The sequence below is a fragment of the Bos indicus genome, chromosome 24 (genome assembly GCF_029378745.1).
Source record: "Bos indicus isolate NIAB-ARS_2022 breed Sahiwal x Tharparkar chromosome 24, NIAB-ARS_B.indTharparkar_mat_pri_1.0, whole genome shotgun sequence".
Lineage (NCBI taxonomy): Eukaryota > Metazoa > Chordata > Mammalia > Artiodactyla > Bovidae > Bos > Bos indicus.
Genome location: NC_091783.1, coordinates 40234508 through 40251474, shown reverse-complemented (window position 1 = coordinate 40251474; position 16967 = coordinate 40234508). Strand labels below are relative to the sequence as shown.

The following is a 16967-nucleotide window of genomic DNA, read 5'->3' as shown; positions in this document are numbered from 1 at the left end:
ATTTATTTTTTTATGGCAAAGGAAAATTATTATACCTTCATTCAAAGGAGACCTGGACCTTCCAAATCTGTACAGCCTGACATGCTTGCTATTCACATAAAAAGATATCTGAGGCGCATGCTGCGTCATAGAAAGGTCATGAATATGACTGTTAGAACCTCTGATGATCACAACTACTAAACCAAACACAAAACAGTCACCTGAAATATATTATAATATCATCATCACAACTGTGATGTACAGAGTGCAGCTAATTCCCCTATTGAAACTGACTGCACGTGCTTGCTGAGACAATAGCCATTCTATCTTAAATGTCAAATTTAGGTAATTAAAAATGTCCTTAAAAATCCAAAATGCACAGTAAGTGCCAAATAATCCTACTCTCATTTTGAAGACAATGCCATTGCTATATTCTCCATTTCCACATTTTACTTACAGGTAAAACATAGTCTTCTTTCTTAAAATCTAACTTCTTAAATCTGTTCCTTTTTGGAGCCTGTGTTAGCTTTTCTGAATATGATACTTCAAAGGACAGCTCTTCAGCTTCTACCGGAATGTTTTTTTCCAGATATTCATCATCTAAAGAACAAAGGATGTGGAATATTTAATATGCCATTTAATTGATCAATACCATTGACTGTAAAATAAGCATAAAATATTGATGAGTTAATCCACAAGCATGTTGAAATGTTTACATCCCTGGAAAAGCATCAGACTCACTCAGAATGATCTTGGTTAAACAATTAATGTAGTGTCATCAGACTTCCATATGAACAAGCTTCTACAATCATTGTGCGAACTTCCTATTTAATCTGATTTTTTTTTAATTTTAGAGGTTAATGTCTCATGAAAAGCACTGAAGATTATTACATTATTAGAAAGTCCATAACAGAATGTTTCTATGTACTCTTATGCAATGACGTCTCTCCATACTCAATGCTGCTACTGGGGAAGCAAAAGCTTAAAGCAGAAGGAGGAAGGGTGGAGGTCCCACAGAAAAGTTCTGCCTACTTTCATTCCTCTTGAGTTTTTATCCCAAACTGTGGAACTATGCCACTTCAGATTTGTTCCAATCCAGTTTGCCCTTCACTGAGATTTGTTCAGGTGAATTAATCCTGATTCCTGTGACTCTGTCCTGGTTTTCTGGTCTTGGATGGTGCATATTCCAAAGATGAATGGGTGACAAGTCCTGTCCCCTATACCTGTTTTTCTCAAGTTTGAAATTAAGACAATAGATTCCTTACCAAAAGCAAGGGAAATCATTTGAGGAATCCTAAATCTGATTTTTGACTGAGAGTCTAGCTTGCCATCTTGTTTTATTGCCTGGCAAAATTGTTCCTGTGTCATGAAAAGAATTATTTGATGACAAAAAAAGAACTCATCAGCTTTACCCTCTTCTATATTAAATCGTTGTCCAACTCTTTGCAATCTCATGGACTGCAGCCCACTAGGCTCCTCTGTCCATGGGATTTTCCAGCCAGAATACTGGAGTGGGTTGCCATTTCCTTCTCCAGAGGATCTTCCTGACCTGGGGATCGAACCTGCATCTCCTCCATTGTCAGGTAGATTCTTTACCACTGACCTGGGAAGCCCACCCCCTTCTATAAACAGTAACTAAAAGAAAGCCAAATAGAACAAAAGAAGCAACAGATAGAAATAATAGAAGACCTAGTTTATCTCAATTAAAAGTTTAGTGGAGAAATATGTAAATCAACAGATCTAAAATTCTAAAAAATAATATTGATTTAAAACACAATAAATGGATACAGTAAGAATTCAGAAAGTAACAAGGCAAAATTACAATTTTCACACATTATACAGAGGCTTGCATTCAAATCAGAGTAACAGTTAATTGTTAGATAAGACTCTAACTACTTGTTATTCTTTTTAAAATATTTATCTGGCTGTGTCGACTCAACTTGTGGCATGCAGGATCTTTCATTGCGGAGTGCGAGTGCAGTCGCTGCGGCACGTGGCATGTGGGATCTTAGTTTCTAGACCAGGGGTCAAACCTGCACCCACTGCATTGCAAGGTGGATTCTTAACCACTGGACCACCAGGGAGTCCCAAGACTCTAAATTCTTAAAGATCTATGGGCAGATTCTTTGGACAGTGGTGATTGTACAGGCTGATGCGCCAAATCACTGGACTACTCCAAGAGGACTTTTACCTCTCAGTGGTACGATTCGAACTGAGTAACAACACGGCAGCAAACAGAATGATGTGGGATAATTTATGTAAATCCATTATCTTTAATTTGTTTTGATAACGGTTTTATTTAAATGTAATCCACATGCCCAACAATTACTTATTTGAAGAGCATAGTCAGTGATTTTTAGCATATTTGCAGCATTGTGCAACCATCGATCAATGTTAGAACGTTTCATCACCTCAACTTATTTGAATTTTGAAGCAAACACTCCAAGTATGGAGCTCTGTTGTGCCTGAGAGGAGCGTGTATCTTTAGGGGCACCTTTGGGGAACCACAAAACTGTGGCCTAAAGGGGACCTATTTCCTACAAGGAGGATTTGAGATTCCACTCTGAACCCACGGAGAGCACCCAGCTCTCAAGTGGAGGAGGCCCCATTAAAAGTTCACCCTGTTATTTTGTAAGGAAACATCACAAGTGTCTCTGGTGCTGCACATACTTGAGCATAACTAGAGATTTTTAGAAGGTGTCTACTTTCCGGCCTGCTTGATGCTGTTCAGCAGATCCAGCTATAAAAGAGACCCAAAACCAAAGGCACTGCCTGAGTGAGTAGTTTCTAAATGACACAGTGGTCGTCAAGGTGGAAACGATTCTGCTTGCAATGTGACTACTGGTGTGACAGGATGGGGTGTTTGGAGGTACAGGGAGCAGAGGTCCAGGGTGACGGAAATCAGAAAGGGGAGAAAAACACACGTATACTTTGCTTCAGAAACCCACTGCTCACCGAAGTGAGCGTCGGCACAAAAGCAAAACGACACACAGGCTGAGGAGGCTGTGTCACTCACCACTTGCCGCGTTCCGCGCCGACCGTCCAGGGTCTGCCGCGACGTTGGAATGAACTGGCACGTCTGGAATGGCCTCCAGGATGGACTGTGGACCAAGGGAAGATGGACACAGAGCAGTTCACCAGGAATGCAGGCTACCCTGCGCTTCAACCTCACTTATGTTGGGCGGTGCGTTAGAACTACTTCACCAAAAAGCAATTCTTGATTTCATGAAGGGCTGGCATCTGCTTTCCTGTTTTCTCACTCAGTTCAGACCTGTACAGCCCACACAGTTTTCTCAAGAGAACTAAGCCAAGGTCAGAATGACCACGCCTCCTCAAGTGTTTACTGGCGTATGTTTCCTAACATGCAGAAATGACAAAACTTGCAATCACATAGTTTGACGATTATGTTATCATTCTGACTTTTTAAAGAATTTTTGATGTGGACCATTTTTAAAGTGTTTACTGAATTTGTTAGAACACTGCTTCTGTTTTTATGTTTTTATTTATTTATTTTTTTGACTGAGAGGCACATGGGATCTCAGTTCCCTGATCAGGGATCGAACCCGCACTCCCTGCATTGGAAGACAAAGTCTCAACTACTGGACTGCCAGGCAGTCCCTGTACTTGTTATTCTTGATGCAGCTGGTCATACATTTTGGTCATAAACCCTAAGTCATGACATAACTAGATGGTTAATAGAAGGGATGCGGGAGCCAGGCTGCCTGGATTCTAGTCCTGGCTCTTCCACTTCACATGACTTCAAGTTACAGAACTTTCTATTAGTCTCCCTGGTCTGTTAAATGAAGATGATAAAATAACATATTTCAACAAGTTTTTATGAATTTTAAATGACTATAAATCACAGGGGACAACATCTGATGCACAGTGACTACTGTATGAGGGTCAGCTACTGTTAATACACTAATACGTTAACTTCTTCACGACAAAACACAGAGGGATAATGACTACCAAAGGGTTCAGCATGTTTTCTAGTTGTGTCCTCTCTTAATTAATTTGCTATTTTCTTCACTGTGATCCTGCCACACTGCTGCACTCCCCTGGAATGTTATCGGAAGCTGGGTATCTTTCTTCATAGAGTTTGGCATTACTACTCAGATTGGATGCTGGTGGCGGTTTACTTGCTAAGTCGTATCTGACTCTTGCAACCCCAAGGAATATAGCCCATCAGGCTCCTTGAGGTGGGTACTAGTTAAAACTTTACACAAATTCCACTATTTCTACGAATATGAATTTTAACGAGGAAGTTATCAACCATGAGTACGTTGGGGGTGAAAATTGGCTACTCCATCAAGAATCCTTTATACGCTCTTTATACATAAGTCTGTTCTTTTTTCCCCAGAACCTGGTGTTGTTTCTTTTATTCTCATATTTATTCAGCAATATGAAGTGAACTGGAGAAGGAAATGGCAACCCACTCCAGTGTTCTTGCCTGGGAAATCCCATGGACAGAGGATCCTGGTGGGCTACAGACCATGGAGTCACGAAAGTCAGAAAGGACTTAGCGGCTAAACCACCACCACTACAAACTGCACAAAGGAATCGCGAATGCTGAACTTTGTTTCTCTTCTCCCTACTTTGTGCCAAAGAGATGACATATCTTATTATGTAAACAGAATGCGAAGGCATACCCAATTATTTTAACACAGATGCCCAAGTATATATTTGGTGGCTCTAAAAACTAACACCACAGAATGAAGATTACCCCACAACAAAATCTTCAAAAACAATGTGGAACACTTTTCAGTGGTTTCCTTAAGTTTTCCTACAGAGCAATAAATACTTCATTAAACTTTGAAGTAACTCATCTATAGTAGAGAATGCTCCTGAAAAATCGACATTCATGCTGGGCTTGGGAAGCTTAAACAACTAAATGTCAATTTAATGATCTGTAAAGTGGAGGTGTCATCTGCTCCTTAGGTTTAAATGGCCTCCAGCCAGCCTACAGTATTGAACAAGGGCCCGTTCTTTGCAATGTGAATGATTCTGGGACTTTCCCGGGGGAAGAAGAAATTTAAATTGTGACCCTTGCTCTTCAGCTATTTATAATGAGAAGAGAGTAACATTTATGGAACATTATTAAAACACAGTCCACTGCTAAGAGTGAATTTCTACACTAAAATACAAGTGTTCACTGGAGAGTAATGGAAAGCAAGGAGGTGCTGCCCAAAAGGTCTCTTTGAAGAGGTTGTTGATCGTGTGCTGGAACTCAAGGAATGATGAAAAGGACTTACCAAGGCAGGGAGGTGGGCAAAGCATTCAGGCCAGGCATGGAATTATAAATTCCAGGTATGGAAATCTGAAGCATTTCGGCTTCATGAGAGGATCAATGGAGAGCCTGATTTGCCAGGAGTTAAAGCCAAGTAAAGGTGCTTAGACTCAGACTCATAAGGGTTAAAACACAGCAGAACAAAACAAACAGATGAGCATTCTTTTCTTATGTATTAAAGCAGGAGAATGACTTGGTGAAAATGAAAAGGAAGATCTCACTGCCAATAAAGGGACCAGGAGTTTTGAAATACATTGAAGGGAAAGGCTCAGTGCTTGGTATTCATGTTTTTTTTTTTCATTCATACTTTTAAAACATCCCTTTACTCATTAAACATATTAGTATTAGAATCTTAAAATTTCTTTCTAGTGATTTTAAAGTATTTCAAACATATATGCCACTCCCACTTAAAACAAACTTCTCTGGCTTGTCCATAATGGATCCTGCCATCTCCCTACAATCCCAGCCATGAGACTTTTCCACTGGGGCCTCAGCTGGTTTAAGAGAGGCAAAGACACGCAGCCATCAGGGCTCGCCCTGCTGCCCAAATCCTACTACACTGGGACATCACAGTCAAGGCTGAGGGATTAGTATTTTAAATTCCAAGATGTAGAAGGTTAGCTCTATCTGCTTGATGGTTTGGTTGCTAAATCATGGCCAACTCTTATGATCCCATGAGCTGTGGCCTGCCGGGCTCCTCTGTCCATGAGATTCTCCAGGCAAGACTACTGGAGTGGGGTGCCATTTTCTTCTCCAGGAGGATCTTTTCCCGATCCAGGAATCGAAATCGGGTCTCCTGCATTGCAGGCAAATTCTTTATCAACTGAGCTATGTGAGTTCCCTTAAGACTAGACTTTGACTATGGCATATTTCCTTCACATTGAAGAATCACCATACCAAATATTTCTCACGTTCCTTACTTAAAGGAGAAATTTATCAACTAATATGTTCCTCACTGTCCTGACTGGTTGCTGGGTATTTTCTCATGGTGTGAATCTACATTTTGTAATTCTAGATACTAAAGCTGCCTGTGCTGGAGTCATTACAGAAAACATGGCTACCATATTCCTCTTCTGCACCTGAGATCAGAACGGAGAAATCCACCTCTTGTAACCACTTTGTGCCAAATTCCCCAGAGATGAACTTAAATAATTCACGTTCATGGACGAATATGCAATCAGCTTTGAAATTAAAAAACAACAACTACAACATCTATCCAAATGTGAATTTAAAGGCAATTCGATGACATCGCAGATTAAATACTGAATCACATCTGAAATTATAAACTAAATATTAAAGACAGTGAGAGTAATAAATTCCAAAAACCACGAGAATAGCCAAAGTACTCAGATTACTTCTTAACCTTAAATGCAAGTAAGAAAGTTTAAAAATAAATGAAATAGGTCTATAATCTAAGAGACTAGGAAAACTTGTCCAAGTCGACCCAAGAATGAATGAAAAAAATAATTAAGATTAAATAAATTAATGATTTATATTAATTTAATAGAAAAAGTAGGCTTAATTAAAGGTAGTGACTTTAAAAAAAAATATTGACCACACAGGCAAGTATTTACATTCTGATTGACATAAAAGACATAAATCTTAGGAAGAAAAAGAATAGCCATACTGCACAGAAAATGCTAAAATTATGCACCTAAATAAATAAATATATTATATATAACTATATATTTATATACACACATACACACACACCAACATATACTGAACTGGATGTTTTGCTAGAACAAATATACATTATCAAATTCATACAAGATGGTCGATTGAAAGGAATATAACCCTCAGACTCTACCTACTGAAAAATTAATCAAAGCATTATGGCTACAATAATGCTAGGCCTTGGCATAAAACTATACCTAACAGTTTTTACAGATTATATATTTACATCAAAGAATAACAAATTCCTCCATGTTTGATCCTCGTAAAGAACATCGCATTGGCATTAATTCATGGAGTCCTCTTTCAAAATGAGATCTAGTCATTCCCCAGTATTTTGATTTGCCTTCTTCCTAATCATTCATTCCACGTTGGTGGGTCCACTGGCAGCTGTGGTTTCCTTACAATGCTAGCTGAAGTTCATTTCATCTGTTTGCAGAAATTGCTTCTTATTGCCTTGAACCTGCAATTTTTCCCTGACACGCAACTGTCTGGGCAGGTGATGACTTACCATGGAGCCACTCCTGGGAACAGTAAAACTCCATTCTTCATCCTGGGACCCATCTGACAGGGTACTACTGTTGAGAGAAGCACCATCTGGCTAAATGGAGAAATGAGAGCACAGTTCTTATTTAGGCAAATGCTTTCTATCATGTTTGTGTGTATTCCACCACGTGTATGTATGTAGATACATGTGGCAATACACAAAGCTGTGAGTGCGGGGGGGCGGTGGGCGGTGGGGAACTGCAGCAGCCCCTCAGGGATCGTCACCGTGAGCCACCGGAAGGCCAGGCCTTCTGGCAGACCCTGGCCCCTACAGCAGACCCTGCTATCATCTACCACAAACTCTGTCTTCCTGAACAATATCTTAGTTTTGTTCCAGGGAGCTAGATGTTAAACCAAAGAATTAGATTTCCAGGCTTCTTTGCAGCTAAAAGTGACCATGTGACAAATGCGGGCAATGAGGTGTAATTTAAGTGTAATTTTACCAAGAGTGTTTTCAGAAAAGGTAAGTGTTTCCTGACTGAAAAGAGGAGGGTCAGCTGCTACAGGCTTCACAGGGTCTGCAGGTGTCTGGCTCCAGAGAGGATGCTGGAGGCCAGATGTGGGTGGGTCTGTGCTGAGAGCATCACGTGGCTGCCCCGTCAGTCCTGGAGCATCCCTCGTAATCATCCCCACGTGAAACAAAGCAGCTCCTACTTTCCTATTACATGCAGCCAAACACAAACTTGTCTAATCCTATTATTTTTTTACTATATTCTAAGACTTTTTTTTGCAATGATTAGAATTCAGTAGCAATAGTACCAAAATGCTTTTTCATTTATAAACTCCGAAGATTTTTGCTTTAATGTACAGTGGTGTTACTGAAATTTAAGACATGAATATTCTTTTCTTTCATTGCAAAATCAAATATACTTGATACTTATGAAAACACATGATATTTTGTCTTTTAAAAAACTGTCACTCATCTTGATTGACCATATTTTCTGAATTTTCTATGGATGGTATGTGTTATTTTAAAAAATGAACAAAGGGCTCTTTTTTTTCTTCAAAGGAACAAATAGAACACAAGAACTAGCGCAAGAAATTTAAGTCACGATGGCAAACTCACCATCATCCAGCTCCCCTCTCACCCCAAATTACTAAAAATGATGGGAAAAAAAATTTAAAGGAACAGGTTTTTAACAGCATTGGAAACCAGCAAAGAATTCCAGAGCTGATAGACATTTCTAGATGAAAAGCAAACAGAACTGGTTGGTAAAACAAAACCTCTAACTGAAAGCAGCATAAAAGAAAGTTTTTCAGACAGGGAAGATAAAAACAACATGATGTACAAAGGGTAGGAAAGAGCTGCCGGCAGATAGTCAAGAGTTGTTTACAAACCAGGGATGAAGCAGTCAATCATTCCTTAAAATATAGACAGCCCCTAAATATAATCTGAGGACAAAAACCCAAATTCAGTCTAAATAAAATGAACTGCTTTGGGGTGGATGGGCTCCTGGTTTGAGTACACTTGGCCCTCTGTCTCCACAGGTTTTCCATTGGCAGATTCATCCAATCCAGATGGATAGATAACGTTTGAAATATTTGAAAAAACAAAAAACCCAGAAAGCTCCCAAAAGCTAAAGTTTGAGTTTTGCACATGCCAGTAACCATTTATATAGCATGTACATTGTAATAAGGATTACAAGTGATCTAGAGATGGTGTTGGAGAAGACTCTTGAGAGTCCCTTGGACTGCAAAGAGATCCAACCAGTCCATTCTGAAGGAGATCAGCCCTGGGATTTCTTTGGAAGGAATGATGCTAAAGCTGAAACTCCACTACTTTGGCCACCTCATGCGAAGAGTTGACTCATTGGAAAAGACTCTGATGCTGGGAGGGACTGGGGGCAGGAGGAGAAGGGGACGACAGAGGATGAGATGGCTGGATGGCATCACTGACTCGATGGACGTGAGTCTCAGTGAATTCCGGGAGTTGGTGATGGACAGGGAGGCCTGGCGTGCTGCGATTCATGGGGTCGTAAAGAGTCGGACACGACTGAGCGACTGATCTGATCTGATCTGAGAGATGGTTTAGGGAAGGTGCGTATAGGTCATATGCTAGCACCACATCATTTTATATAAGGGATTTGAGCACCATTGGATTTTGGCATTCTAGGGGGTCCTGGAACCCATCCCTTATGGATATTGAGGAAGGAGGGGTCTAAGAGGGAGGCAACTCGGAAGACCACACAAGACGTGGAGGGGAGATGGAGAAATGAAATCAGCTTTGACCTTCATTAGTTTTGCATCTGGGGAGTGTTTACTAACCTACCTGAACACTATATTCACTTTTACCCCTTTAAAGTTAAGTACACCCCAATCACTCTCAAAAACACACGATCAACAATTTTGGCCTTTTAAAAAAATCAATCTACACGGCTGCAGAGGAAACATACAGCAATTTCCTACAGTAATCAGTCAAAAATCAATAAAGACTTGCACAATGACTGCAAAGAACTTTACGGACCCACGGGCTGTGGTCCCCTGCGAGTGTGCTGGCATCTTCTACTTTGTTGAACACTTTCTGCTCTGTTTCCCTCTGGTGGGTCCTCCTACCCTCCTGCTGTGACAGGATTCTGATAGACAGGGATAGTGTGAGGGAAGGGCTGGGGACAGGAGGAAACACCCAGGACGCATAGTCTTGGGGAGAAGCTCTCCCTGCACTGTAAACCAGGGGACACTTGCTGTCCCTCCCTCCCCACCGCAGGGCCCCCTGGAGGCATGCGCTTCCCTCATCAGATGGTCCTCTCGCTTGGGCAAGACTCCGCTGCTTGTGTCACTTACTGCTACACATTCCAGAAACTAGCATGTTCTCCACACAAGATGTTTACATTTGGGAAATAACTGGGAAAAACGAAACATCTGTTTCTTAGTTGATACTGAAGATACTGAAAAGAAATCTACATAGTCTTAATTTTCTGTATAAGCTCACCCACAAGGCCCAAGCTTTAGTTGACAACATCCTTGCTTTAAAATACACATTTATGTAGTTTTTTAGTAAAAAAGCTATTTATTCCAATTTATTTTCTCAGGATAACTTGCTTAAAATACACATTTAGATATTAGTTCCTTGTAAAGCAACTGTACGCCAATAAAAAATTAAGAAATGAGTTTATGTTGCTGGTGTTTCTGCCTATAGAAGCTTTCTCCAAAAGACAGAATTCAGTTATTTTTGATTTATTGAATTATTCCTTGCTGAATTTAAGAGTTAAGGGTGATGGGGCTGAGGGTGGCTTGTTGGCCAACAACCTGAATTATGTTGTGTGTTTGGCAAAGAGAAACAAGAGTACATATCCTTTCTACTGTTACAAATCAATGTTCATGGAGGCATTATTCATAATGGATCAAAAGTGTAACTAATCCAAATGTCCATCATCAGGTGAAAAGATACACCAACAGCAGTATATCTACACAATGGATTACTGTTAGTGATAAAGGGACTAAATTTCTAACGCATGCAACAAGTGGATGAATCTTAAAATTATTTTGTGTGCAAGAAGCCAGACACAAGAGTGTGTACTAATCCCAACAGAGTTGGCCTCTGCTGGAGAAAGAGGACAGTGGGTGGGAAAAGGTCTGAGAGAAACGTCTAGGGTGACTGGAATGTTCTCTGTTTTGACTGGCTGTGATTACACAGGTAAAAACGCTTCTCAAAATGAACTGAATTATATACCTAAAATGCAGGCACTTGTTTTAAAAATATATAACAGTAAAAAACAGGCAGAAATAATCCCATTCCTTACAAATAATATAATTATCTTCAAGGGTCTATAGCTGCTATGAATCAAGAACCTACAGCTACCATGATGGGTAAATCACAGAGAAAAAAGTTGTTCTTGGGAAATAAGAATATGTTTGCTGAAATTTATAAGGAGTAAGAGAAGCTAAACAAGATAACAGAATCATGACCAAGAAAAAAATTACTAACCCGGAGCATAAAGATGAAGAAATCTGAGCAAAAGAGAGTAATGTGAGAGAAAATTTAGGATACTGAAATTCAATGCAAGCAAAGCAAGAGCCATCCAATACGTGTTTGCTAACCATCTTGTGAATTTAAGGACTAAATCCACATGCTATGGTGGTAGCATGGAAGAAAAAAGTCAGAAGCTCACTCCAAGGTTGGCACTGAACTGTCCTGTAGCTGCACCAGCTTGATTTGCCCACCGTTAGTCGCTTGTGATTAAAACAAACTCCTACTTGTTTAAATCAAAGTTTCTTAGATTTTCTTTTCTATAAAGCAAACACAGATGTAAATGATCATTTTTAACAGATGGTATGATTGTATTTTGCAGTGAATTATAAATCAATAGCAAATGTAGCTATTTGATTTTTACTTAAGGCACTGGAAATAACCAGACTGACTACTTTGCCTTCTGAATTAACTAACACCTCAAATGACTAATTCATTTATGTCAACTACACATAAGGAAAATGTTTTCTCTTATCTATACGAATGATTTGTAGTTTGTGAGGATTGTAGATTGGGTTTTAAGCCTTTTTGTAAATAAATCTTTTGTAAAGGCCTAGATTTAGTGGCATTTATGATTTAGAGTCAAGACTCAACCTCATATAATAATAGACAATAGGCAGTTATATATATTATAATCGACAATTCCTTTATTGTAGGTAGTTTATTGCAAAACCAACACGTTGGACATTAACAAAATCATAAAATATTATATGGACTCTTCAGATGACCAAACCTTTCTTTCCTAAAACCTAGTAGCATCAACAAACATAACTGAAAAAAAAAAGTCACACCACCAATACTGTCTCAGCAGGGAGGAGGGAACCTTCTGGGATTCAGCATTCCCTCCCCTAAGGAATATGAGGATGGAAACAGTAAAGAAAAGATGACGTATATACATTTCACCAAGGGAGAGAAAAGATAGCTCAGGATAGAACTGCACATAAAAACAGATGTGAGAGAAGGCTCTGTTTGGCTAAACCATGAATAAAGCAACCTTCCTTGTCTATAAACTGACAGATGCTGGATCCTTCTCCCAGGGCTTGCCTGATGTCTGCTCCAGGTAAGTGGGGAGTGGAGAGTGGCTCTGGGGAAATGCAGGTGGTGAGGGAGGGAAGGGAGCCCTGGACGCCTGGGGTGAAGATTGCACTCAGAAGTAAGGTGCAGGGTGGAAACACGTGCCGCTGTCCCATGACTTGACATCCGTATCCAGTGGACCTGGGACCCAGTGGAACCAACACTCATAGGAGAATATTTTAAAATAAGAGAAAAATGTAAAGGGACTAAATCCGTCATAAAGAAATGCCTACCGTCACTGGTTGTTTGGTTTTGTGTCTGTTTTAATAGAGCATGTAGTTATTTGTGGCTATAACTATTAAACTTGGTTCACTTCATGCTGAATGGCTTCCTCCGAATAAAGGCAGACCGGCATGCTGACAGCTGTGCTTGTCCAGCTACCTTAATTATGCCGCCCTGTGGTGAGGTTTCGTGCGGTTGTCTTGAAGGACTGGCTGCCGTCTCATCCCCACCCCGTCCTCCCCATCACTTACCAAGGGGCCGCTGGCTTTGATGATTCCTGGCAGCGCTTTCCCCTCCCGGGCGCCATCCAGCTCGCTAGCGTGGCTGTCACAGGTATCACCTGGCTAAGGAGAGAAGTGAAGTCACTTTTATCCAGGCATGTCTTTCCCAATAAGGGCTTCCCAGGTGGGGCAAGTGATAAAGAAGCTGCCTGCCAATGGAGGAGACTTAACAGAGGTGGGTTCGATCCCTGGGTTGAGAAGATCCGCTGGAGGAAGGCATGGCAACCCACTCCAGTATTCTTGCCCAGAGAATCCCCATGGACAGAGGAGCCCGGAGGGCTACAGTCCATAGGGTCGCAAAGAGGTGGACACGACTGAAGTGACTTAGCACGCATGCACATCTTTCCCAGTGTGATGGTTTACTCAATTACACATTACACTAGAATCGGTTTAAAGGCACAGCCCTGCGGAGATGCAGAGTTAAGGACTCAAATGTAATGGTAAGAGCATTCACCAGTTCTTCCGAAAGGATGCTGATCCTCGTAAGTGTCGTGCACTGGGACAGAAATGAGTCTCAAAACAGACATCACTACCTGCCTGCCAAAACTCGCTTTTCTTTTCTCCTCTAACATACGAATATCACGACCTTGCTGTAGGATGCTGTGTGTCTGTCTATGAGGACTAAGTGTGATCCTGTGATGGTTCGGTCCAGTGTGATTTTGGTTAAAATGCTACTAGGGAGGAACAGCTGGGAAGGCTAGTGTTCTCTTGCTGACGTGGACGGAATCAAGCTGACTGATGCTTCTTCCAGGACGTGGACATGACACATGTGATGCCCAGAATTCCCTCAGCATTAAATATTAGCCTGCATGGAGCACAATGCAAAGATTAAAAAACTGGTAGGTCCATGAGAGAGGTATTAGTCATACCAGCCTCAGAGTCCTTATTTTGTAAGGAAAACAAACCTCTAATTGTCTAAGTCAGGAAGCTTACTGATAAAACTACGCTACTTAAAAGTCAGACTTTATGACTATATTTTGGAATGATTTACAAATCAAAAGCAAGAGCATTCAGTGCTCTTTCAATTATGAAACTAGAAAAACATTAGACCGATTATCTCACGAACACACATGACTGAGCCAAATATTTCATTCCCATTCTCTGAGATTTGGAAAGGCTCTGATTTTTAACTATGCAACTATGCAGCAAATGTATTTGAGACTATTCCGACTGTAATGCACTGCTCTGTAGGCTTTGTGTATATGCCCTAAGATTTTTTAGCAGCATTTGTGATATAACGGCAAATTTCCCAAAATAAGATGCAAATATTCTATCCATGATTAAAACAATGCTTTGCAAAATTAAACATGCTGGGTATTAATGAAATAAACTTTCACATAAGCCCTTAGAAACTTCTTTTTCCATATTTTCTAACTTTCCCCCCGTGTGTATGTATGCTATTCATGTGAAGAATACACGTCTCTTTGGAAGTGGAAACAATGCTAAAAAGCGGTACAAGAAAACTTAGGTCAGCATGGAAAACAGAGTGAACCACTCCCAATAGAGAAAGGGCGTATTTTTATAAGAACAGCTCCAAAGGGCACTGAAAACCAACAAAGTACTCTCCTAACAGATGAACAATTGTTAGAAATTCCTGGAAAGTAAAAAATAATTTGCTTCATAATCATAGAGAAATCCTCAGCCCAAGAAGAGCATAAGACAACACTGCTGGCAAGGAAAGGGCAAATCCACAAAAAACAGACAAATGAACAACCAAACTTAGACTGATAATGACACAGGACAAGAGGCTCCAGGGTGACAGCTAGGAAAATTCAGTGTGAGGCGTTTCCTCAGTGAAGGGGCCAAAGACCTCCTGACAGCCCCCTTTACACTGAGCAGCAGGCAGAAGCCAGGCATAAACCCGAGGAAAGCCTTCTGGATGCCGAGCGTTGGGACCATGACAGACCTCAAGATCAGGTCACTCTGGACCTTCATGAAAGATATGTGTGGGAAAGTAAAAGGAAAACATGAATTTTATCTGGGAATGATGTCATCTGTTACTTTCCCTTTGACACTGAAGGTGTGTGCATGCCATGTATTTGTGTATGCTTACACGTCTACACATACACACATGCACAGACTCATCCATGTATGCTGTTAAAATAACGTCCCTTCACAGACTGTTCACACACCTTACTGACTTACAAAGGACCCAAAGTCAGCCCTCTTAGTCAATAAAGAGTTCTTTGGGAAAACATCTATATAATGGTAGAGAAAGCATACAGCAAAGACATGTCCTAAAAGTCACTAAGTAGGCAATCCAGCCAATCACCAAGGATCATCAGTCACTGGAGAAAAATCAACACTATAAAAAAGTTAGCCATGGAGAAAAACCAACATTTTGGGGAAAAAAGGAAGTATACAGATAATGGTAAACTTTCTGGGAGAAAGAGATAATCGAGGGCAGAGAAAAAGGCTTATGATGATGTAACAGTCTCAGAGAGATTTGAGAGATTACTTCAATCATCAGTCAGGACTACCTATAACAAGAAAGGGTAAATCAGTGCAAAAAGCAGGAGTTCTTATGAATTAAGAGGATGATTGCTGAGTTTAAAAATCAACAGGGACCCAATTATAACCACTCTTTACAAAAATTATAAATAGGTTTCCACAGGATGATGTGGACAAAATCTGCTACCATACAGAACAAATGGACAAAAAGACATGGGGAATGTGAGAGACAACTTAAAAGCTTTGTGAATTTAATGCAAGAAATGAACAGAAGATAAGGGAAAATGGAGATAATCTGGAAGGGACAAGGGGCTGGTCTGTAAAGTGCGGACAGCGTGCCCTACATCAGACACACGTAAGAGCAAAGGAAACTGCAGAGAATCTAAACATCATTGTCACCATCATCTTCATCAGATCAAGAATGGTACACGTGCCACTCCTCGACCGACACCGAACCCCTCTCCCTTTGCTGGGGAGGAAAATAAAGGGCTAAGGAGAAGGAGACATAGAAGCATCAGAGAAGCAAGTCTCTCCCTGTAGATTTTTGCTGCCAGGAGGCCACGTGGAGACAGATGTCAGTAACCCATGTCCTTCTCAGGGTGAAGGGTGTGCTCAGTAAGAGGATCCAGCCTCACACCAGGAGGTACAGACCACAGCTTGAGAGTCTTCTCTTTTGCTAAAATAGCCTCAGTGGCAGTTCTGAACTCCAATCAGCACTCTGAAACTCTCTACTAACCTGGGCGAGGTGGGCTCTAGTGAAGCGCATTTACCTCCTGTGCAAGATTGTGTGTTTTTCCCACTTACTGTGACACATTCCAGAGGCTGCAGTGCCGTGTCCCCATGACAGATTTACATTTAGAAAATAACTGAAATGTCAAAATATTTCTTATGGTGAGAATTAAATTAATTCTGAAGGATTCAAGGAAGGTAGCCTGAAATTTTCCACTGTGCACTCAGCAGAGAGAACAATGGCTCAGCTGGCGGCCTCCCCCAGTCCTGACTCCCGGCAGCCGCAGCTGTGGTTGTTTTTCTCACTGTAGGTACAAGGAGGCCACGTCGTTGTTTGTGAGTTTAACTATTTAATTATTCATTCCTGAGTCTGAGACCCTTTTTTCTTCCTTGTTACAAGTTTTTTTTTTTTTTTTTTCCCTTAAAATTTTCCAGGTTGCCTTGAAGTAACCACTTCTCCTCACCTTGGAGCACTCGCACCCCTCTCTGTCTTACCAGCTGACCATTTCTGCAGGGGAGCACCCCTTTCTTTGTCTTACCAGCTGACCATTTCTGCAAGGGACCGTTGGCATCCTTTCTTCATCCGGGCTCACATCCAGAAGAGGAGCTGGGACACAGCAAAACTCATCTGGCTATTGAGAAAAACAGAGTGCATTTTTACTCAGGCATGTTCTCCCAGGGGTCACTATGCATTTAATCACGCATTATGCAAACAGTGTGCACGTTCATCCAGACATGGTGAGACACCCAGATACGA

General features: G+C 40.9%; 1 protein-coding gene across 2 annotated transcripts in view; it reads right to left on the bottom strand.

Annotated features, from left to right (window-relative positions):
• ARHGAP28 (Rho GTPase activating protein 28) overlaps positions 1-16967 on the bottom strand; it is a 139387-nt gene that overhangs the window by 31798 nt on the left and 90622 nt on the right. For both annotated transcript variants that reach the window (XM_019986426.2, XM_070778922.1), the window contains exons 4-8: positions 16750-16842; positions 13001-13093; positions 7452-7541; positions 2996-3080; positions 437-579 (exon numbers count right to left, since the gene is read on the bottom strand). In XM_019986426.2, coding sequence (XP_019841985.2) covers positions 437-579; positions 2996-3080; positions 7452-7541; positions 13001-13093; positions 16750-16842 — 504 coding nt within the window. The remainder of the gene's footprint in view (positions 1-436; positions 580-2995; positions 3081-7451; positions 7542-13000; positions 13094-16749; positions 16843-16967) is intronic.